This window comes from Dipteris shenzhenensis, chromosome 3 (assembly GCF_047967505.1).
Source record: "Dipteris shenzhenensis isolate YYH24624 ecotype China chromosome 3, Dip_SZ_1.0, whole genome shotgun sequence".
Taxonomy (NCBI): domain Eukaryota; kingdom Viridiplantae; phylum Streptophyta; class Polypodiopsida; order Gleicheniales; family Dipteridaceae; genus Dipteris; species Dipteris shenzhenensis.
Window position 1 is genome coordinate 36,618,250 of NC_141598.1, and position 23,964 is coordinate 36,642,213.

General features: G+C 44.9%; 1 protein-coding gene across 1 annotated transcript in view; it reads left to right on the forward strand.

The window, feature by feature from the left end:
* The window catches only part of LOC147903725 (RNA cytidine acetyltransferase 1-like), a 92,512-nt gene that overhangs the window by 34,113 nt on the left and 34,435 nt on the right, over positions 1–23,964 (forward strand). The window contains exons 12-16 of the mRNA XM_087400824.1: positions 104–230; positions 350–437; positions 558–657; positions 744–796; positions 922–1,098. Coding sequence (XP_087256950.1) covers positions 104–230; positions 350–437; positions 558–657; positions 744–796; positions 922–1,098 — 545 coding nt within the window. The remainder of the gene's footprint in view (positions 1–103; positions 231–349; positions 438–557; positions 658–743; positions 797–921; positions 1,099–23,964) is intronic.

Below are 23,964 nucleotides of genomic sequence, written 5' to 3' on the forward strand. Positions count from 1 at the left end.
CATACTTGACGGTTGCGAGCCGAGACATGATTTGTCATCTTATCCTTATCTTAACCGGATGGAAATCTGCTTCCTAAAATTTAAACGTTTATGTGCTTTGCAGGCAGAGTCTTTAGGGAAGTGGAACTAGCAGAGCCTATTAGGTATGCTCTTGGAGATCCTATTGAAGCATGGTTGCACGAGCTTCTTTGTTTGGATGCTGCCAACCACATCCCTAAACTCGAGGGCAGGTATACACAAAAAGCTTGTAATTATGTCCAAGAAATGTCCTCTGCATGATTCTGGTGCAGTAATTGCTGCTGAGGATTTTTTCACTTCAGTCTTAATTTTTGATTTCTTCTGTTCGAAGATTACCTCACCCAAGTGAGTGCCGACTATACTACGTGAATCGTGACACTCTGTTCTCATACCATAAAGCCAGTGAAATTTTCCTTCAGGTAAATGCCATCTCTAAATTCTGCAGGAGGTGCTTTTATTTCAATGCTTGCATGTGTGTTGATAAGAAGTAGGTGAGAGTGGGACTCATTTGGAAGACCTTTGATTCAACTTGGCTGAAGAGAATGATGGCTTTGTACGTGGCTTCGCATTATAAGAATACGCCGAATGATTTGCAACTTATGTCAGATGCTCCAGCACACCATTTATTTGTGCTTCTTGGTAAGCATTACTGTTTTTGTAGATTACATGTGAAAAGGAACGTTGGGTATAGATTCTCATGCATGGGCACTCTTTTTCTTATCTAGGACCTGTGGATGAAACCCAGAATGCAATGCCTGATATCTTATGTGTAGCTCAAGTAAGTAAAAGGGCAGTCCGTACATCTTGAGCAGGGTTTTATACCAGATCATTGGAAACTCTCTTTGCTGTACTTTGCAGGTAGCCTTCTATACAATTTGATACGGCTTTACTTGCCTGTGACAGGTTTGCTTGGAAGGAAGGATTTCTAAAGAATCTGCATTGAGAAGTTTGAGCGATGGAACTACTCCTGCTGGAGATCAAATACCTTGGAAAATGTCTGAGCAATTCCAAGATGCAGAGTTTCCAAGCCTTTCTGGGGCTCGAATTGTACGAATAGCTGTGCACCCTGGTCTAGTTAGAGTAAGTCATATTTCAGCTACTCGATCCAAAGTGAATCATTCATGGTGGGTTCTGATCAATGAACGCATAATGTAAATTTTCAAACCAATTTCCGTGAGTAATGGTTATGATGTTGAGCAAACTCATACTGTTGTTACTAACTTTGATAATATGCACTGATACTTTGTTAATCATAGGTAGAAGGTTAGGGATGTTTCAAATCCCATGATCTAGCATATTTCACTGAAACCTTTCCCGAATTCTTTTCCTCTGCTGGTTTAACTATTACTGCTGAGAATTCATCATCTCTCCCTCTCAGTGAAACCTTTCCCGAATTCTTTTCCTGCTGATTGAACTATTACTGCTGAGAATTAATCATCTCTCCCTCTCTCCCTCTCTCACACAGCACTAGGGCCCAGGACAATTTGTCGGGCTGGACTCCCCCGAAGGTTTTTATTTATTCAATGAAAACTGAGTACAAGAGTTCAGCGCTTGACTGTGTTACAGAAAAATTCAAACGTGAATCCCATTTACAAGAGCTCTTAGCTCATTCCTTTCGGCAACATGCCAAGTGTCAAAATAACTAACTAAGATTTAGTTACATGCCTCAAAGGGCCAAATATTAGGGCCTTCGTAGCCCTCGCTCACATGGACACCTCCTAGCTACTCACTGGCTCTGTAGCGCTTGGGCAATCAACCCCTCTTAGAACTTGCAACCATTAATTAAAGCGTACATAGCCATGGCACCCATTAATCGTAGCGCTTTTGCATGCAAAATCAATTCTAGACTAATCCTAGTCTCAATGGGCGTCCCCACCAAGCAAACATGTGCACATAACATAAAACAAATTCTTTGGTCAACCGAGGTCAACCCTCTTGATCGTAATTAAGGGACTTGATCATCAGTCAAAGCGCCTTAATTATGGCCAAGTCTCTCCAACCGAGGTTGATACATTTTGGTCAACTAAAGTCAGAAGAGTCCAACACTTGGCTGTGTTACAGAAAAATTCAAACGTGAATCCAATTTACAAGATCTCTCAGCTCATTTTTGCAACATGCCAAGTGTCAAAATAACTTACTAAGATTTAGTTACATGCCTCAAAGGGCAAAATTCTAGGGTCTTCGTAGCCCTCGGTCACATGGACACCTCCTAGCTACTCACTGGCTCCATAGCGCTGGGGCAATTAAACCCTAGAACATGCAACCATTAATTAAAGCGCACATAGCCATGGCACCCATTAATCTTTAGCGCTTTTGCATGCAAATCAATTCTAGACTAATCCTAGTCTCAGTGGGCATCCCCACCAAGCAAACATGTGCACACAACATCAATCAAATTCTTTGGTTGACCGAGGACGTCTCTCTAACCGAGGTTGGCACATCTTGGTTAACTGAAGTTAACCCTCTTGGTGTAAGCGAAGTCTCGTTGACCGAAGTCAACACTCTCTGACGGAAGTCAGCGCTGTGGTTCTTTGGTTAACCGTAGTTAACCATCTTGGCCTAAGCCAAGTCTTCCTAACCAAGGTGCTTACTTAACCGGAGTTAAGTATTATACTTTGACCAAATAAATATAACTTTTTGAACATAATTAAATAAATGAAAGACTCATTAATTATGATCAAATAAATGGACCTTTGACTTTGGAGTATTTACAGCTTGGTGACATTCATTGTATTCATGTCTTGTAACTTTTTTCAGCCCATGCCCATGGGCCACAGAGTTCAAATATTTGCGTATTCTTAGCATATGTCTTTTGTTTTGTTACTTGGAAAAAGATCCTTCTAGGAATTAAAAAAACACATCGTGGCTGCACAAAGTCTATGTCCCAAAGCAACTTATTTAAACCAAGGCTGAATCCATTGTTTGGCTGCACAATTGTCAACTATGATGGTCAAAGCAACTGAAGACCTGTGATCTAGGTTGGGGTTGAAAAGAGGCAAAGTGACTGGTATACATTTTTTGCTCAATCAGGACTGTATAATATGGTGAAGCAAGAAACAAGCAGCAATTGCCTTGTCTACAAATGAGGCATCCAAATGTGACTGGTAAATGGAGGAAATGGACGAGGATAGTGAGGAAAAGAGGGGCTGGAGGGGTACGATAGAAGATGCAGGAGAGATCAGCCATATGGGAAAACAAGTCCCCAGATCGTGTCAATATTTTGCTCTATAGATATGCAATGGCACTCCTCTCTTCAAAGAAACGGTTGGCTACACATGCAAACCCCCTCGAGGTTCAAATATGATTGACTACACCGTCATAAGCGTAGATGCAAGAGACATGGTGCAATACCTCATATCAATGGAGAGACTTTGGAGTGTGACCAGAGGGCAGTCTCCCTGGGGATGGAAGGGACAAGGGACAAGGTTCACTGAATAAAAACAGAGTGCATAACACAGTACACTCACCCTTCTGAAAGTGGATTATAAAAAGTCACACATTTATGAGAAGAAACTAGAAAAGACAACCTCATAGTATGGGATGCCTCACACCTGCCAGGGAATGGACAAATGATAGAAATACTGCAGAACAGCAAATAAATCATGGAAAATGGTAGACACGGCAAGGAAAAAAACAATGCAAGAGAGTACAGACAGATAGTAAGAATAAAAAACAGTACCCCATAAGATTAGAAAAGATGCAAACCCCCAAAGCACTCAAGGAAGCCATGGATGAGAAAGTACTTGCCAAATTGGCAAGGCCACTTGTAGGTGGGTCAAGCTCAAGGAAAAGAGTCAAGCAAGGGTGCCCCCTCTCACCAAATCTCTTCGGTTCGTTCATTGATGAATTAGGAGAATGGATGAGAGCGCAGTGAAGAATAGTTGCCAGGCGTTTCCAAAACCACAGGTTTGAAATGGGTTTCATAGGTTTCGAAAAACATGAAACGGGTTTCATCTGGACAGAGAAAATATCAACATTTATACCTAGGGAATGACTCATGTCATAACAAAAAATGTGCAAATAAAGATTGTAAGTGACTCCATACATGACACAAAAACCATATTGATCATACATAAGCGCACTTTTGCATAACAACAATGATTATAGACTACAATTAGCCACAGGCAGAAAAAGTCAAAAGCAAAGAATGTAGATGAATAACTACTGAAAGGAGATTACATATGAAGCAATGACCAGAGTCATCAATGACCCTCCCACGGCCTCCATGAAGGCAAATGATAATTCTAAAAAGGTCAAACTATAATTAAAATCCAAACAACTTTATTTGAAACTAATTTCAAACGTAGGAAACATTTTTTATGTGTTTCTTAAAGGTCTGAAACACATTTTATATGACACTATGCAGTGGAGAAGGATTTCGGGTTGCCTCTCTATGCAATGATGTGGTTCTCTTTACAAGAGGAAAAAGAATATGTAGGTGCAGTTCAATGCATTGGGTAAAGTCTGCAAACACAGGGGTATGGAAGTGCAGTTCGCAATGTAAGAAAGGGGGTCGGGTTCAGAGAAGAGGGCATAATTATTAGAAGGGAGAGAGAGAGAGAGAGAGAGAGAGAGAGAGAGAGAGAGAGAGATGTATTAATGTCCATGGGAGGCCTCGCGGGCCTATGGGACAAAGTACACAGAAAAGCGAACTCATACAAGCCTCAGTGGGCTGAAGCAAAGGGCACGCTAGGACCCTTGCTGAGTACTAATCTATGCTAACAAAATCATAATCACGAATAGAAATAGTCAACTGCAACTGCATAGTGGACTAGATCAATCTATCCAGTGTCAGTCTTGGCGTTGGGACTTGGAAACATAATCAGAAACTGAAGCTTGGTACAATGATGGCTCTTTGGTGGGCTGCAAAGATGTCTCATATCTGTGTCTGTTGAGCTGTCTTGCGTTGCGGTGGGGGATGCGGTCTCCTCGCTCTGAACTCTCTGAGCTATGTCCAGAGTGACCCCTCGTCTTTGTCGGTCCCCCTTGAGGAAGGCTGTGATAGGTCGGACCTCAATAGAGTGTACTTTGAGGACTCTCTGTTGCGCATGTGGTCTCTGCGTCCCTCTCTCAATGCTACTATGTTGGTTGCTGATCCAGACTGCTCTCATGTCGGCTAGCTCCTCCTCCACTCCACTGTGTCCGGAGGCTGACTCAATCGTATAAAAGTTTGTGACGTGTCGTTGTGCCCGGTCATCCTCTATGTCATGTGGTGGTGTGGCCATCCCCTGCTGTTCTTTGATCTTTCGCAGTAGTATCTCCTTGTGCCGACACATAACCATCAGAGCCGGATATAGACCTGGTCATGAAAATGGATCAGTCGTGATAAAGTGCCGAAGCCACTCTTCTCCAGGTAGAGACAGTGGTAGCGCCCCCTGATCTTGTAGTAGGCTGGACAAACACAAAGAAAATGCTCCTTTGTCTCAACCGCCCCCAGCGTACATAGTGTGCAGACCCATTGCTCTCTGGGTATACCTGCCGCTCTCCCAGCCTCGATCCTCAGCTGATGGGGCGAAACCCGCATTTGACCAATGGCAATCCTCAGTGCATGGGAGACTCGTTTGTCCTCGAGATACTGGAGTTTGATGATGAATCTCTCCTTTGATACTCTCAAGAAGTGGTCGCGGTAGAACTGGGTCTTCGTGGGGAGCTCCTGGTCCTTTCCCCAAGTCCGAGATGTATGAAGCTGGAGGAGGTCTAACCGTATGATACGGTTGATCTCATCTCGTGGGATGGACTCAGGAGGCGCATCCATGCTATACTGAAAGGAGGGAAGCCTGTCCATTTGGATACCGTGCCTGGCAAGCCATGTAGATATGCGTGCATACCATGTGTTTGCCCCGCTCTCTGCTAGCCATCTAGATGACTCTAGGGCCAACCTCGGAAGTCTCCAGTGGAGTAAGTTCGAGACTCTGTGGATGAAAGTCACTGTGTGAAAGATGGCATCAACTTGGAGAGGTGTCATGGCGAACTTTGCTTGTACTATCTCATTTGGGACCGAGGGCTTACATCGGATCATCTTGGACCCCATCGTCACCTGTAGCCTTTTGAATCTCCTCCAGTTTGTCCTCAGAAGATCGCATCCTCAGAAGGGTGTTGCATACATGGCAGTCGGTTGCACCAGTGTGTCAAAAAGTGAGCCCTTCATTGGTGGATCCTAGAAGTGCGCATGGAAGTACAGTCGCTCTAGTCTAGCCAAAGCACTACGCCCTTGTGTGAGCTGTGCTTGGGCTGCATGGGTCATCGTGAAGATGGGCCCTGTAAAGACTGGTCCCAAATATTGTACGACTGCACTATCTCCAATGGCTCGCCACGATAGGTGAAACTAAGTCGGCAAATCACTGCTAGTGAGGTGTTGAAGATAATAAACTTAGTTTTCCCAAGGTTGACCGTCAGGTCTCTCTTTCTGCTAGAACACCTCTAATGCCTACAAATCTCTCTGCAGCCCCTTCGTCGAAGAGGATATAAGGACTATATCATCAGCGTATAACGATATCTGTATGAGGAGATCAACCCTCGCCCCCTAGGCGATCTATGAAAGATGTGATCTCATCGATGTAGAGTTTAAAGAGAGAGGGCAAGCCTACTTCACTCCAATTGTGCTCTCGACCCAATCCGATAGACCGCCTGGAGCACGTACCCTACCTTTGACTGACTCATATAAACTCATCACACCCCAGATCAACATCTCTAGAATTTGCATCTCCTGTAGTCTCTTGATCATACAGGATCGTGGGACAGTGTCGAAAGCCTTTCGAAAGCCTATGAAGCATGTGTAGACTTTCTAATGTCTGAACCTCTTCTCCTCAATGACAACCCTCAGAGTGAAAATGGGGTCTAGAGTAGAGTGTTGCCTCTTGAATCTTGTCTGCCCTAGTGCAATGACCCACAAGAGTGATGGCCTCTCTTTGAGAGGGACATCTGGAAACCACACCCCACCTGAGTACCCAAACATGGGACCAATCAAATGCACAGATTGCATACTGACCTAGGAACCATTCAAGAGAATGTTCCCTGAGCTTTGGGTGTGGGCCTGGCAGCATGCCAAGAGTAATGGAGATACAAGATAAGACGACAAACAAATGAGCTCAGTATGGCTCAATTATGACCTTAGAGTACGTCAATAGATAGTCCAAGCTGTTAGGAACCCGTGGGTGCGATCAGACAACTTTGAAATTTTAGGGTTTTTGGGAGTGACACGTGGCAGACTGCCACATGGAATCTGAGCTGGCAGGTCAGTCCACCTGTCCCACACATGTGGCAGCATGCATGGCAAGTGGCAGGGCATGCAGGCCAAGTGTCTGGCCCCAGATATGGTAGATTTGGGGCAGGTTGTGGGCTGTCCTCTTTGGGACTGCAGCCCACCAAAAATCTGGGACAAGTGTCCACCTTCCACTCTAAGCCTGAGGGGGGGGCTGAGCCTATAAAAGAAGGCCTCTCCCCTTCATTCCCTACATGAAAAATTCGTCACTTTTATTCTCTCTCCTTTTGTTTGATGCAGCAGAGCCTCTCCAGCTCCTTGGGTGCAGCCAGCTTCTCCCCAGGCCATTCTCTCACCTCAGCAGCACTTTCTCTCTCTACAGCAGCACATTCTCTCTCTACAGTTCCAGCCCTTCCTCTCCAGAAATCTGTCCCCTCTCAGCTCTTCTGGAACAGCAGCAGCATCCTCTCTGCTTGTCCTAGCTTGGAGCAGCCACAGCCCCTTTCTCTCTCCTGCTGCAGTCTTTCTCTCTCTACTGCAGAATTTCTCTCTATACTGTTCCAGCCCATTCCCCTTGCAGAAATCTGCCTTTCTGTGCACCTCTGGAACAGCAGCAGCTCCTCTCTTACATCCCCTCCCTTGGGATCAGCATTGGCCCTCTCTCTCTACAGCTATCACTCCATAAAGGCTTTCTCTCTCTAGCCTACAGGCTGTTTTTCTAAGCTGTTCTCATTCCAGCCCCATTTCCACACTCTCCTCACCCAAGGTAGCTTCAGAGGCATCAAGGACTTCATCTACAAAAGGGTCAAGTCACGAAGGGAGCATGTATTGTCAAGTTTATCTCATTTACAGCACTATTTCATGTTGTTTCTACTATCTTTCTAGAAAGTGAGATCGTCATCCAAAAATATTCTAGTCCCTTTCAGGGTTGCCCTCATGCTCATGAGAGTGGACCTTTCCATAGCTATTCGTAGTTTCATTACAAGTGGTCTTGTTGGAGCTTCAGCTTTACCAACCCTCCATGTTGTCTCGCATGTGAGGTTGTCTCCAACTGCTAGGCCTTTGATGTGGTGGCGGAGGGGGACGTGGTCTCCTCGATCTCTGAACTTGTTGGGCTATGTTCAGGGTAACCCCTCGCCTCGGGCGGTCTCCCCTGAGGAAAGTTGTGATAGGACGGACCTCGATAGAGTGTGCTCTAGTCATTGTCCGTGCTGTAGGTGGTCTCTCCATCCCTCTATCAGTAATCGAGGATGCTCGCATGTCAACTTTCTCCTCCACCTAAATCGCGATGTGTTTTGGAGCTAACTCAAATGGATTGAAGATTGTGACGTGACGTTGTGCTCTGTCAGACTCTCTATCGTGTGGTCTGATTGCCTCCTACTGCTCTCTAATCTGTTGTAGTAGGGTCTCCTTGTGTTGGCACAACTCAAAGACAATGCAGACCTAATTTTGGAAGTGGATCAATCGTGAGAGTGGACCGAAGCCATTCCCCTCCTGGTAGAGGCAATGGTATCGTCCCTTGATCCCATAATAGGCTGGGCAGACACATAGGAAACACTCCTATGTCTCAATCACTCCTAGTGTGCAAAGCACACATAGCCGCTGCTCCCTGGGTATTCGTGCTTGTCTCGATCCTTAGCCAATGAGATGAGACACAGATCTTCCCAATGGCAATCCTCAGTGCATGCGAGACTCCTCTGTCCTCGAGATACTTGGGTCTGATAATGAATCCCTCCTCTGATACTCTTAAGAAGTGGTCGCGGTAGAATTGGGACTTGCCTCGTTATCTCCAGCCTCAAGCTTTGAAGCAAACAAGCTAACATCTTTCTTGAGGAGCCTTTTGAATTGTTTGGCAGTTACCAGCTGCAATTTATGAGAATGAATACCGAGTTAGCACTCTGACTATCAGTGAGAATTGGAGAAGGACCCTCCAAAGAGACGAAGATCAGCGAACAAACATCGCAACCAAACACATTGAACTGTCGCTGTGAAAGCTGCCTTGTACTCAGTTTCACATGAGGAAGTAGCCACTGTAGATTGCTTCTTGCTCAACCAAGAAATGCAAGCTTTGCCCAAAAAGAAACAATTACCACTAGTGGATTGCCTGGTATCATAGTCTCCAGCCCAATCTGAATCATTGTAAGCATGCATCTGTAAGTCACCCCCCCTGGGAAACATCAAGCCAAAAGACTTTGTGCCTTGCAAATAACGGAAGATGCGCTTTACAGCTTGCCAATGTGTTGTCTTTGGGCTGTGCATATATTTGCTCACCTGAGATACTGCATACTGAATATCTGTTAGAATTATAGATATAATTCAGCAGTGACCAATGTAATATAATAAGCTAGTTAGGGACACTTTTCCCTCTTTAAGAGGTTTTCCCCCCTAACCGCAGTTAGTTCACTAACTATGGTTAGTGACTACCAAGGTTTTGTCACTAGGACAAAACCTTATCTTTTCCTTCAGTGTGTCGTACTCTCACTCTCTTCTATTGCAACTAAGCTTTCAGCTTCCAAGCTTCCAGCTCTCACACTCTCTCTTGCTCTCTCTCACTCACTCTATACTTACATTTGGTATCAGAGCGGGTTCAAGAGCTTCGGGCTCCCTGCTCCCTTCAAGTTCCAGCCTTTTGCTTCAAGTTTCAGCCTGCTCCAACTCGTCCGTACAGTCCGTACGACTGTACGGAAGTCTGACGTACTGCATCTGTACAGCCTCGGTACTGTCTCCGTACAGCTCTCGTAAAGACTCCGTACAATTTCTGTGCAGCGCCGTACATCGTCCGTATATTTTTCGTGCAGCACCGTACAACGTACGTACAGTCTCCGTACAACACCTGCATCGCTTCTCTCCGTACAGACTCGCCGTACAACTTTCGTACAGCAACCGTACATGCTCTGCAACATCCGTACAGATTCGCCGTACAGTCTGATTCCGTACCTACGATGTCAGTTCCGTACCTGCCGTACAGTCCGTACGTACTGTACCGTACCATCTGTACCTTTCATAGATCTGCGTGCATTTCTGTACTTTCAGATCTGTATTTGCAGATTTACACAGGTTTCCTTCAGCCACAGGTGTTCTTTGGCAAGCACATCTTGCAGAAAACCATAGTTTGGTTCAGTTGTTTGGGAGTACATTTGGGGCATTTTGTATATTGCAGACATTGCAATCATTGTGCAGTTTTGGAGCCACATCTGGAGCAAAATTGCCGATTTTGTTTAAAATTTGGGACTTCTACAGACAGATCTGCAGATCTAGTCTGAAATTTGGGGCTTTTGTTCAAAAATTGCAGATTTGGGGCTTTTAGTAATTTTGCCCCTTTCTGGTTGCAATTTCAAGCCACAAATTGGGGCTTTTGTGTTGGGAGAGCATTTTTTGAAGTATTCAGTTCATACTGCCTTTCTTGGAGTGTTTGAAGCACTTTTGGCAGATTTTGGAGAGTTTTTGATGCTTGGACAGATTTCTGACAGTGCAAGTACAGAAATCTAAGTTGCATTTACAGCCCGTGCTTGGCTGTGTTTTTTGGGAGTTGTGCATTCCATTCCCAGTAAGGGAATTCAGCTTTGTATCTGCTTTAATCTTTTTCTCAGAAATGGCCCATCAAAATCAGAAATGAGTTCCCGTTTGGTGGTCTTTCACAAGAAGACAAGTTGGATGGTACCAACTACTCCCTCTGGAGTTTCATGGTACGTAATATTCTGATTTCTCGAAATCTATGGGATTATGTCAATGGGGATGAGATCCGACCAGCAGATATTGCACCTGCTACCCCTCCTCAGCAAGGAGGTGGAAGAGGTCGTGCACAGGGTGCAGCTGCAGGACAAGTTGTTGGTGCAGCTACAGTCAATACTCCAGAGCAGAAGAGATGGGATTCACGGGATGCCTTAGCTTTGTCATGCATCGCTCTTTCAGTGAAAAGATCTATCATTCCGCATATCCGGTCGTGTAAGACCTCCAGGGCAGCGTGGGATATCTTGGAAATCATGTATGCAGCACGGAATGATGCCAGGGTATCTTTCTTAAAAAGAGAGTTGAGCAATACACATATGGAGGAGGGTGACTCCATGTCAGTGCACCTCACAAAGCTACAGGATCTCAGAGAGCAATTGTTAAACATAGATGAAATTATTCCTGATTCATAGATGATTACAACCACTCTGAATTCTCTTCCTGAGTCTTATCTCAGCTTTCACACTTCGCTAAACTTATCATTGAGGGGGGGTGCAAATCCCCTCACTTTTCATGAGTTGATAGGACTTCTGCTTCAGGAAGAGCAGACCAGGAAAAATTTGGCTTCACGTGCAGGTGAACAAGCCATGCTCTCAAAATTTAAATAAAAAACAAAGGGACAGGCAAAGACATCAGCAAATCAGCCTTCCAGTGGGTCAGGACAGCCTTCACAAAAGGCTAAAAATGATGCAAGTAAGCCCAAAAAGAAGGGTTTTTGTCACTACTGCAAAAAGCCAGGTCATCACATAGCAGAATGCAGGAAAAGGCTTGCAAAAGAAAAGAAAAACAGCTCAGGTATGGCTGTTTCAGATTCAGCCCCTCATGCATCTGACAGTGGGGATGCTGCAGCCAACTTTGTTGGTCAGGATTATGCCTTTTTATCTTGCATTTCAGATTCTAGGTTGGCTGTTCCAGATGCTCGGGATAGTACAGCCTCTTGTAGTGATGATACATATGCATTTTTGACTTGCAGCTTTGACTCTTCTACAGATGCATCTGCTTTCAGTGTTAATGAAACACTGAACGCATGGTATTTTGACAGCGGTGCATCCAAGCACATCACTTCTAGGAAGTGTCTTTTTACTTCCTTGCATCCACCTCCCATTGGTAAGAAAGTCACTTGTGCCAACAACTCATCATATTCAGTACGTGGCACAGGAGAGGTTGAGCTCACTGCCATTGATGGCTCAATTTTCAGACTTTCAGATGTCTTATATGTGCCTGGCATAACCAAAAATCTCCTTTCAGTGTCCACTCTTAACAGAGGGGGATTTCAGGTCATCTTTGAGGATGACAAATGTGCTGTCCGAGACAGGGAAGCTAACTATGCCTTAAGGTTATCTGGTACTCTGCTGTGTGGGCTTTTTCAGCTTGATAATTTTGAGAAAAGAGCAGCCCATGCTCTGGCAGTTTCTACCCCAACAGCTGCCATGCAAAATGCAGAATTATGGCATGCCAGATATGGCCACATGCATTACAACAGCTTGATGACACTTCAGAAATTTTCAATGGTTGATGCATTGCCACCTCTTGAGATATCTCCTCCACATGCCTGTGAAGGGTGCATTTTAGGTAAGATGCATAGATTCCCCTTCAAGAAGGATGGTTCAGTTAAAGCTGTTCGCAAATTGCAGCTTATACACAGTGATGTCTGTGGTCCCATGAGGACTCCGTCGTTGGGTGGTCATCTCTACTTTGTTACATTTATTGATGACTACTCCAATTTTACTTGGGTTTATGGGCTGAAAAAGAAATCTGAAGTGTTCACGGTGTTTAAACACTTTTCAGCCATGGTTGAAAATGAAACCGGACTCAGGATACAGACATTGCGCACGGATAGAGGTGGGGAATACCTATCTGCAGAATTTGATGCTTTTCTCAAGGGCAAGGGTATTGTGCATCAGCTCACAGTCAGGCTGACCCCTCAGCAAAATGGCAAAGCTGAGAGGAAAAATAGAACCCTCATGGAGATGGACAGATGTATGCTGAAAAGCAAACACATGCCTCATAAATTCTGGCTAGAGGGTTTGATGTGTCCCAATTACATTTTGAACAGGGCTCCCACTAAGGCTTAAAAAACAAAAACTCCTTTTGAGGTCTGGAATGACAGGAAGCCTTCAGTGGATCACTTCCGAGTCTTTGGATGCCTTGCCTATGCACATGTGCCAGTTGAATTTAGGCACAAATTGTCAGATAAAGCCGTCAAATGCATATTTGTTGGATACAGTGCAGAAAGCAAGGGGTATCGTCTCTACAATCCTGCTACACGCAAAATCATAGTAAGTAGAGATGTGATATTTTCTGAAAATTCAGCTCACACCCAGGCTGAATTTCAAATGCCTTCGTCTTCAGAGGATGTCTTTGAGGGGTTGCTACCCATTGCTTTGGGTACCCCTGCTGATTTTTCTGATCCAAATCAGAATTTACAGCAACCTCCAGATGCTTCAGTTCCGCCACAGGATGTCATGCCCCCTCCACAGGCAGTGGAACAGGTGGTGCAGCAAGAAATTGCAGACATACATGCAGCAAAAACAGTCCCAAACTGGCTGTTACAGACTCTCAGGGAGAGTAAATTTGATGCTCCGTTACCTGGCAGGACTCGTAGTGCAGCAAGGCACATGGAAGGTGCTAATTCAGTGGAATCAGCATATGCAGGTACTCTCCTTGATGAGGAGGAGCCTGCCACCTTTGAAGAGGCAAAGGATAATGTGCATTGGATGAATGCCATGCACGATGAGTTGCAGTCCATTGCAAAAAATCAGACTTGGGATGTTGTGGACTTGCCACAGGGTAAACATGCCATTGGCACACGATGGGTATTCAAAGTCAAACGGAAGCCAGATGGCTCCATTGACAGATATAAGGCCAGGCTGGTTGCTAAAGGCTATGCTCAGAAAAGGGGCATAGATTATGAGGAGACATTCGCTCCTACATCCCGGATGACCACCATCTGATCAGTAATTGCAATGGCTGCACATTTTGAGTGGAATGTTCATTAGTTGGACATAAAAACAGCCTTCTTAAATGGGGACTTGCTGGAAGAGGTGTATGTCAAACCACCTCCGGGCTTTGAAATTATAGCAAATGCACTTCAAGTATGCAAGCTCAACAAAGCTTTATATGGGCTGAAACAGGCCCCTCGTGCATGGTATGCCAAGATACATGCCTTTTTGACCAGCAAGGGGCTGCACAATAGTCCTACTGAGAGCACCCTCTACATCAAGATCGATGGGGGGGAAATATTAGTCATCCTTCTTTATGTCGATGACTTACTGCTCACAGGGTCCAATGAAGAAAAAATTGCAGATTTCAAAGCTGATTTGCAGACCAACTTTGACATGTCAGATTTGGGGCTGCTTCACTTTTATTTGGGGATCGAGTTCTCTCATGAGAGACGTGGCACTGTTATGTCTCAGTCCAAGTATGTTCAGAAACTCTTGGACAGATTTAACATGCAAGAGTGTAAGCCCATAGCCACTCCTATGGAGCCTGGGCTGAAACTCACAATGCATGATGCAGGAGAATCAGTTGATGCCACACTTTACAGTCAGGCTGTTGGATGCCTCATATATCTCTGCAACACTAGACCTGATATTCAGTTTGCAGTATCTCAGGTGAGCAGGTACATGCACAGCCCAAAAACTATGCATTGGCAGGCAGTTAAGCGCATCTTCCGTTATTTGCAGGGCACAAAGTCTTTTGGCTTACTATTTCCCAGGGGGGGTGACTTGCAGATGCATGCCTACAATGGTTCAGATTGGGCAGGTGATTATGACACTAGGCAGTCCACTAGTGGCAATTGTTTCTTTTTGGGTAAATCTTGCATTTCGTGGCTGAGCAAGGAACAATCTACAGTGGCTACCTCATCATGTGAAGCTGAGTACAGGGCAGCTTTCACAGCAACAGTTGAATGTGTCTGGCTGCGACGTCTATTTGCTGATCTTCATCTGTCTTTGGAGGGTCCCTCTCCAATTCTCACTGATAGTCAGAGTGCCATTGCAGTGGCAAAGAATCCAGTGTTTCATGCTCGCACGAAATACATCGAGGTTCACTATCACTACGTCAGAGAGAAGTTGCATGCAGAAGAGATCAATATGATCTTTGTGTCCACACATGACAACGTTGCAGATATTTTCACCAAAGCATTACCACGTGAAAAGTTTGAGGCATTTCGCAGTGCCTTGAACTTATATCCGTTTGGTGATTGATCAGCCTTGTACATGACATTGGCACTGCAGGGGGGTGTTAGAATTATAGATATAATTCAGCAGTGACCAATGTAATATAATAAGCTAGTTAGGGGCACTTTTCCCTCTTTAAGAGGTTTTTCCCCCTAACCGCAGTTAGTTCACTAACTATGGTTAGTGACTACTAAGGTTTTGTCACTAGGACAAAACCTTATCTTTTCCTTCAGTGTGTCGTACTCTCACTCTCTTCTATTGCAACTAAGCTTCCAGCTTCCAAGCTTCCAGCTCTCACACTCTCTCTTGCTCTCTCTCACTCACTCTATACTTATAGCTTGCCAATGTGTTGTCTTTGGGCTGTGCATATATTTGCTCACCTGAGATACTGCATACTGAATATCGGGCCGTGTATTGCACAAGTAGATGAGACATCCAACAACCTGGCTGTAACGTGTGACATCCATTGATTCACCTGCATCATACATAGTAAGCTTCAGCCCTGGTTCCATGGGAGTGGCTATAGGCTTACAATCATGCATGCTGAACCTATCCAATAGCTTCTGCACATACTTGGATTGAGACTTAATGATGCCATGCTTGTCTTGTATAAACTGGATTCCCAAATAAACATGCTTAAATCTGTCATGTCAAATTCAGCTTTCAACTCAGCTTTAAAATCTGCAATTATATCCTCATTTGGCCCTGTGAGCAGCATGTCATCTTCATAAAGAATGATGACCAAAATATCCCCCCCATCCTTCTTGATGTTAGAGACGATAGCCTTTGCTTTGTGCACTATACCCAACAAAAATGCATTCTGACAACTTATCTCGAAACTCCACAGGCACGAGGGCATATGCATCACAACCAAAAATTTTGAAGTGATCCACTGAAGGCTTTCTCCCATGCCATGCCTCATAGGGAGTGATTGTTTTCAAAGCCTTTGTGGGAGCCCGATTCAAAACTTAGTTGGCACACAGGAGGCCTTCAAGCCAAAATCTGTGAGGCAACTTTTTACTGGTAAGCGTGCATCTATCCATCTCCATAAGAGTGCGATTCTTGCGCTCAACTTTGCCATTCTATTGAGGTGTAAGCCTCACTGTAAGCTGATGCGTGATGCCTTTCTCCTTGAAAAATGCCTCAAACTCATGAGACATATACTCCCCCTCTCTATCCGTGCGAAGTGTCTGCACCTTGAGTCCTGTCTCATTCTCAACCATAGCCACAAAGTGTTTGAAATGCATAAACTCTTCTGATTTTGCCTTAAGACCATAGACCCAAGTGTAGTTGGTGAAGTCATCTATGAATGTAACATAATAAAGATAACCCCCAAAAGCAATTGTCCTCATGGGACCAGAGACATCATTGTGAATAAGCTGTAATTTTCATGTAGCTTTCACTGCACCATCCTTCTTGAAAGGAAATCTATGCATCTTGCCAAGGATGTGACCCTCACATGCATGAGGAGGAGGTGACTCTTAAGGAGGCAATGCATCAACCATAGCATGCTTCTAAGCTGCCATAGCTCATGTGACCATATCTGGCATGCCATAACTCCGCATTCTGCATCGCAGCAGTGAGAGTGCTCACTGATAATGCAAGATCGGATCTTTTCTCATATATATCAAGTTGAAAAAGACCCCGATACAAAGTGCGAGACAACATCATAGCATAGTCATTTTCTGTCTTTGACTGCACACTTAGCATCATCGAATACAACTTGAAATCCTCCTCTATTAAGAGAGGACACTGAAAACAAATTCTTCTTTATGCCTGGCACATAGAGAACATCTGAAATTCTGAAATTTGTGCCATCAGTGGATGTGAGAATAATGTCCCCCACTCCACACACTGAATAAGTAGCACAAGTCACCTTTTTAGTAGGGGGAGGATGCAGAGATCATGCTGATGTGCGGGCTGATTGGCATGTTGCTTTTGCTGCCCTTTTCCTTTGGGCTTGAACTTGAAAATCGTGGCATGCTCGCTAGCCCGGGTTGCCATATTTCTTCGTGTCTGCTCCTCTTGCAACAGAAATCCTACCGACTCGTGAGAAGAGAGAGGATTTCTGCCCCCCCTCAATGACAAATTCAGCGAGGTGTGGAAACCAAGATAGGACTCCGGAAGAGAATTCATAGTGGTGGTAATCATCTTTGAATCCGGAATGACTTTATCAATATTCAGTAGTTGTTCCCTCAAATCTTGAAGCTTTGTGAGGTGAGTATTCATGTGAGTATTCATGGAATCTCCCTCATCCATATGCTTATGAGAGATCTCGCTTCAGAAAGGAAACTCTGGCATCATTTCTTGCTGCAAACATACTCTCTAATATCTCCCAAGCTGCCTTTGATGTCTTGCATGACCGAATATGAGGAATAATGAACCTCTTGGCAGAGAGAGAAATCACTGATAGAGCTTGTGCATCCCTAGAATCCCATCTTTTCTGCTTTGCTGTGGGAGCTCCTGGAGCAGCAGCTCCAACTACTTGTGCTGCATTTTGACCTCTACCCCTGCCTCCAGTTTTAGGAGTGACAGGTGTAGCCAAAGATGTCTGCCAACCCAAGATGTTACGAACCATAAAACTCCACAAGGAGTAGTTGGTGCCATCCAACTTATCCTCTTGTGTGAGGACTCCAAACACCTCATTGGGGTTGTTCTGAGCTATTATAGCCAGATAAAGTAAAAAATACAGCAAACTGAACAAGTAAAATCCCTTCCTGGGATGTATAATGTACAAGTAAAATCTGCCCTCAATGATAAATACTGTCATAGCCTATCAAAGGCTCGAAATGCACCACAATGCTTTGCTTAATGCCCAAAAATCTGAAAATAGAATCTGCAAAAAATGGCAAAAGTTTGCAAATTGACTCGCACTGAGTCTAGAAATGCTTGCAAACCTTTAAAATGCTCTTTTACCTACAAAATTGCAACCCGAATGCAAAAGCTCCAATTTCTTGTGGGAAATTGCATACAAAAGAGGGCAAATGGTCTGAAAGCCCCAAATGTTGCACAATTTGCACTCTGCTTGCAAAGTGGACTGAATGAAGTGAAGTACAAACAAGACATGAGGGGTTTTGTCTAAGTGACAAAACCGTATCTAATCACTAATCGTAGTTAGAGATTAGACTGTGGTTAGGGGAAAAAACCTCTAAGAGGGAAAAGTGTCCCTAACCCACTTATTACATTACATTGGCCACTGCCTAGAATATAATAATAATTCTAATATTAAAGTCTTTAGGAGGCCTCGCTGGCCTATGAGACAAGGTACAAGAAAAAAGAGTAACTCATACAAGCCACTGTGGGGTGAGGCAAAGGGCTTGCTAGGGCCCTTGTTGAGTGCTATGCTAAGAAAGTCAAAAGCTCAAAACTCAAAACTTGAGAGAGAAAGAAAGAAAGAAAGAAAGTTTATTAAAGTCTTTGGAAGACCGATGGGTCTATGAGACTGTGAAAATCCTGATACAATGAGCTGTGGTAGTGGAGCTACTAAACGAGCGTCCATACCAATGCAAAATGCAAAATGCCAAAAATACAGAATGGCAGTACTAAGTCCTAAGTACAACATAGTCATGTCGGTGGTCGACTATATATCAATTTCAGCATCATCATCATCCCCAGCAACAGCAAGATATCAGGATGAATGAGGCAGTGGAGGCATGAAGTCGGCAATAGAGTGCTGTCGGCCACTCAGAGGTGCGGTCTTGGCACGTCTCTTGGTCGTAGCTCTACGTCTAACCAGGGCTACTGTGACCCCCGTCGGTCGGGCTCCAACTCTAAACAAGAAGGGGATGTCTCCAAGTGTGATCTGTGTGTCGACCCTCTGTCTGAGCTGTCGGGTCACGGGCTCTGGGTCACGGTCATGTCGAGGCCTCGTCTCGTTGGGGTCCATGTGATCTAGCTGAAAGAACTCCGTGATAGAGCTCTAAGAGGGATCAACCGAGGAAGAAGTCTGCTCCTGTCTCTGTGCTCGGAGTATCCTCTCGCGGTGTCTAAGTGCCTCATGAATGAAACCTGCCAAACACCGCTGGTCTGGGTAGGAGAGGAAATGGGCTAAAATCCCATAACTATCTCTGAAGAGGCAGTGGAAACATCCTCGGATCTCATAGTACACAAGACACCTGAAGATGAAATGCTCCTCTGTCTCAACCTCCTGTATGTCACATAGTGTGCATATGCGCCGCTCCCTGGATAGTCGCTCTGCTCTGCCGCTCTCGATGCGAAGTCTTCGTGAAGAGACCCGGAACTGCCCAAGAGAGATCCTCATCGAGTGGGGTAGGTGAATCTGTGTATATCCTGGTGGGTCAATGAAACCCTCCGTTGTGATATGTAAGAAGTGATCTCTGTAGAAGCTAAGCTTCACTGGGAGTTCACTCGGTTCCAACCAGGTCCAAAAAGTGTGTAGCTGTAGTAGATCCTCACGGATAACCTGGTTGACCTCGTGTGATAAGAGGGGAGAGAACGGAGCATCCATGCTATACTGGAAGTGAGGTAGTCTATCCATGTGGAGCCCCAGTCGCTCAAACCATCTCTCTGTACGTGCATACCAGCACCTCTGATCTCTTCCTGCTGCAAGTGCCATAGAAGAGGATAAAGCTATCCATGGTAGCTTGCTACGCCCCGAGGTATAATCCCCATATTCCCTAACTCGGTACAGATATGTGATGACCTGAAATGCAGCATCTAGCTGTAAAGGGGGTGACCCAAACTCAACCTGAATGATATGGTGAGGAACGGATGACTTACCACGAATCATCGGTGATAGCATGAGAACCTGTAGCCGCTCTACACGGGCCCACTCTGTATCCGACAAGTCTGGCCCCCAACAAGGATTGCCGTACATCCCCGCTGGGCGAGCCAAGGAGTCAAAAAGCAACCCCTTGGTGCGTGGATCCTGAAAGTGTGAGCGGAAGCACTGCCTCTCTAGCCTGGCCAATGAGGCATACCCTCTACTCAAGCGTGCCTGCATCGCGGGTCTCATAGTGAAGCTCGGTCCGGAGAAGATAACCCCAAGATAAGTGTATGATGAAACTATCTCAACGGATGACCCCGCAAATGTGAACTGCTCCTGACGCATGATGGTTCGAGATGTATTGAAGATCATGACCTTGGTTTTACCCAGGTTGACCTTCAAATCATGAGACTCATAAAAGGACTGTAGTGCGTCTAGGTGTCTCTGAAGCCCCTCTGCTGAGGAAGACAAGAGAGCCACGCCATTTGCATAGAGCAAAATCTGGATCAGCGTGCCCGCAAGAGAGCAACCTACACCCCCCTGTGTCTGCATCACTGTCTCAAGCTCGTCAATGTAGAGGCCAAACAAGGTAGGCGACAAAGGACACCCTTGTTTGACCCCGATGGTACTCATGATCTCGTCTGTCTACCTGGATCCTACCCGAACTCTGCCAGAAACTCTCTCGTAAAGTGCCATGACAGCCCAAATGATCTCTTGGTCATAACCCAAGTCTTGTAGGCGTCGTATGAGGCGGGCTCTCGGGACCGTGTCAAATGCCTTGCGAAAATCCACAAAGCAACAATAAACCCTCTGCTTCTGTGATCTCGCCCCTCGATGATACATCTGAGCGTCAGAATGTGGTCCATGGTTCCATGATCACATCGGAATCCGGCCTGTCCTGCTGCTCTGAGTCCTCGATACTCTGTAAGTCTGCTAACCTCGGAGTCAAGTACTGATGCATAAATCTTGGACATGACATGTCCAATCATAATGGTCCTGTAGTTCTCTGGGCTCATGGGATCCCCTGCCTTGTGGATGGGTGAGATAGTGTTAATGGTCCAAGTGTGTGGAAATCCCAAACAAACCACTTCATTAAAAAGATTTGCTAAGATCGGGGCTAGGAGGTTAATCCCATATGCAATGAACTTAGTGCATAGTCCCTCATGATCCTTCGCTCGGCCATTATGAAGTTTCATTACATCATCCTTTACCCCTCCTCTAGTGAAGAGGGTGCAGGATGTGGGATGAGGCATGTGTGAGAGGCTAGGGACTGGCTGATTTGGAATGTCATAAAGTGTGCGTGCATAATCAAACCAGATCTGGGTGTCAGTGAGTGGCGGAGGGGACCGTCCTTTTAGAAATCTCCCCCAGAAGTCCTTAGAGTTGTTACTAAACAAAATGTTCAGTAGCTCCTCCTCGTTTCGACGAACGAGGTCTAGTTTCTTCCTTCGTACCAGTCTACGGTATTCACGTAGCGTATCTGGTGCGCTCGGAAGACTGTTTTTGGTTTCGAATATGAGTTGACGGCGTAAGGCCTTACACTCATCATCGTACCAACTATTACAGGGTATGGTTCCAGGGGGTGGTGGGCGGGTGGAGCGGGTGGTGTGGGGAAAGGTGTGAATGGCAGCCTCGTGTAGTGAGCGGGTGACAAGGGCAGCACGATCCTCTAAAAGGGGTATGAAGTCAATATAAGCGAGAATTATGTACAGACGGCCAGAGTAAGAAGGTGAGTGATCCCGATCAAAGCTTCCATGAAGTCCGAATACGAACTATGGGACCATAACAAGATCCAATACATTTATGGTAGCTCACATGATCGATTACTATGGTGGACAACATGTTGCATGTCTAGTGATCCAACAAATGATGCTTTGTCTGCATAACATTAGCGTCGGTCTTCATTAGAGCCAAGACAAAAGTCATGATAATTGGGACATAAAATAAGTTGATGTCCTTTTTGCTGGAAGGGGAACCTCTAGACGCAGCTACATCATACAAATATCTTGTACTTGAACTTGTGGATACCTGCAAGTGGAATGAGTGTATGGAAAGGAGACGAGCGGGAGGGCAGAAATCTTGATACAGCTTTCAAAACAAATATAGGAAAGCATATTTATGGAACTGAGAATTGATAAAATTCCTATATAGTATACTTGTACAAATGGTGGTTCTCTCTAGATGCCCCATATGGGCACTCAGACTCTCCAGGGCATTGGAGAAGAATAGAGACAATCCACAGATGGCTTATCACCAGGGATCTGGGGACCAAAATACAAACCCCTTATCCTATCCTACCAGCAAAAACATGGATTAAACCTCTCCAAAGGGGAAGCAATGTTGCAGTACATGGTCTATTTCAACAAGCTTGAGAAAATGAAGGGAAACAAGACCCCACACCGGGCTATGGAGGCCACTAAAACAATGGGATGGCTCACATAAGGGGTCAAATGGATGGAGCCATGGGGAATACAGGCTGTAGATATCCCCGAGGATGTGGGAGATAATCTGGTTTTGCAGAAAATATTAGAGAAATATGGCAAGACGTACGACCCTACTCGCATACAAGGCCTGTTAACCCTATACCCCTCAAGGCAATCTATCCACTTGTCAAATGGGATCTCTAACAGCTATAACAACCCATTTACCCTAAGACATTTTGTCTTTGTTGACTTAGCTCTTTTGGCAACCTATTATGTTGTCTTTGACATTATAACGCACACTTGGCCAATAATTTCAGTTTTAGAAGAGCCTATATACACCAAGTACTGGTTGTGAATGTTGACATTTTAAATGATTTAGCCCTTAACTTTGGATCCTGTGCAAAAATCTAATGCAACAATTTAAATAATTGTTCTCTATGCCACTGCATTTTCTGTTTCGGTCGGCTAGTTGCTTGAAGATCTTATTATAGTCACCTCGATCTGGTGTATTAAAGTAACACTAGAATTAGGTGTTTCATGTGTGATTCTTGATTTTTGCACCAACATTAGTACTGTACCGATGAGGCGTCTTATACTTGCTACTTTCTTAGTAGAGGGCATCATGTAATTAAAAACCTTTCAATCACTCACTGAGAGAGACCGAGAGATGGATGGGAGTGTGGATGGGATTCATTGGCAGATGATCAGAGTGGTGGGACGTTTGTTGAAGAAGTGAAAGGAAAGCATGAAGCTGAACACAAAACAAGAGAATGCTTGCTTATAGAATGAAGAAGGGTGAGATCCATATGTAGGCACCTCTACATGAGTCATCAAGCTCCACAATCATCTCCTCAATCATCTCCTAGAATCTCTCAATCATCCTATGTGGCATCTACCACCACCTAACAGTGCTTATGGGCACCTAACTGTGCCTCTAGCACACACACATAGAACCCAAGGTGTGCCTGGGGCATACACCTTGAGATATCCCATCAAACCCCCCCTCAAGAGAATGCCACAGGCTATGTCAAGGATACATCTAGTCTCATAGTTTCTCATGCCATCTCATGGTGGTCAAGGATAAATCTATGGCTAGGATCTCATGCTAGCAAGGGTTCCCAAGGGTGTGAAGTCAAACAAAGGGATACATAAGACTCCCCAATGGTTATCTCCCCTGCATGTACATGCACATAATGTCTGCAGGAGGTACCATGGAGAAAAACATACACATGGCCTACATCATATGGTGACCAGAGGTGTTTACAAAGAACACAATAGTTTATTCCATTCATTTTGGAGGACTATCCAGGCAGAGTACCTTGACTCAACATAAAAGAGAGATTTGGAGCATATATGGAGATGGTTCAAAAAGCATAATCATCATAGGAGGCCTTATCTTGTGGAGGCACATCAACTGAAAGTAAATTGGCAGTTTCTGGTTTTGCTTCCCTTTTGGCCACCATTATCTTGGCAATCTGCAACAAGGGAGCCATGTTGGCATTCTCTTCCTTTGTAGCATAACAAAACATTGCTTCATGATTTGGCTTTCCACATATTTTGCATAAGTAAGCCATGAGAGGGTCTAACCCAAAATGGGCAGTGTCTACTCTCTTACAAGGCTAGAAAAAACTAAAAGCTTCAAAGTATAAGCATTTGGTGTAGCAAAGACTTGTAACCAAATTCCAT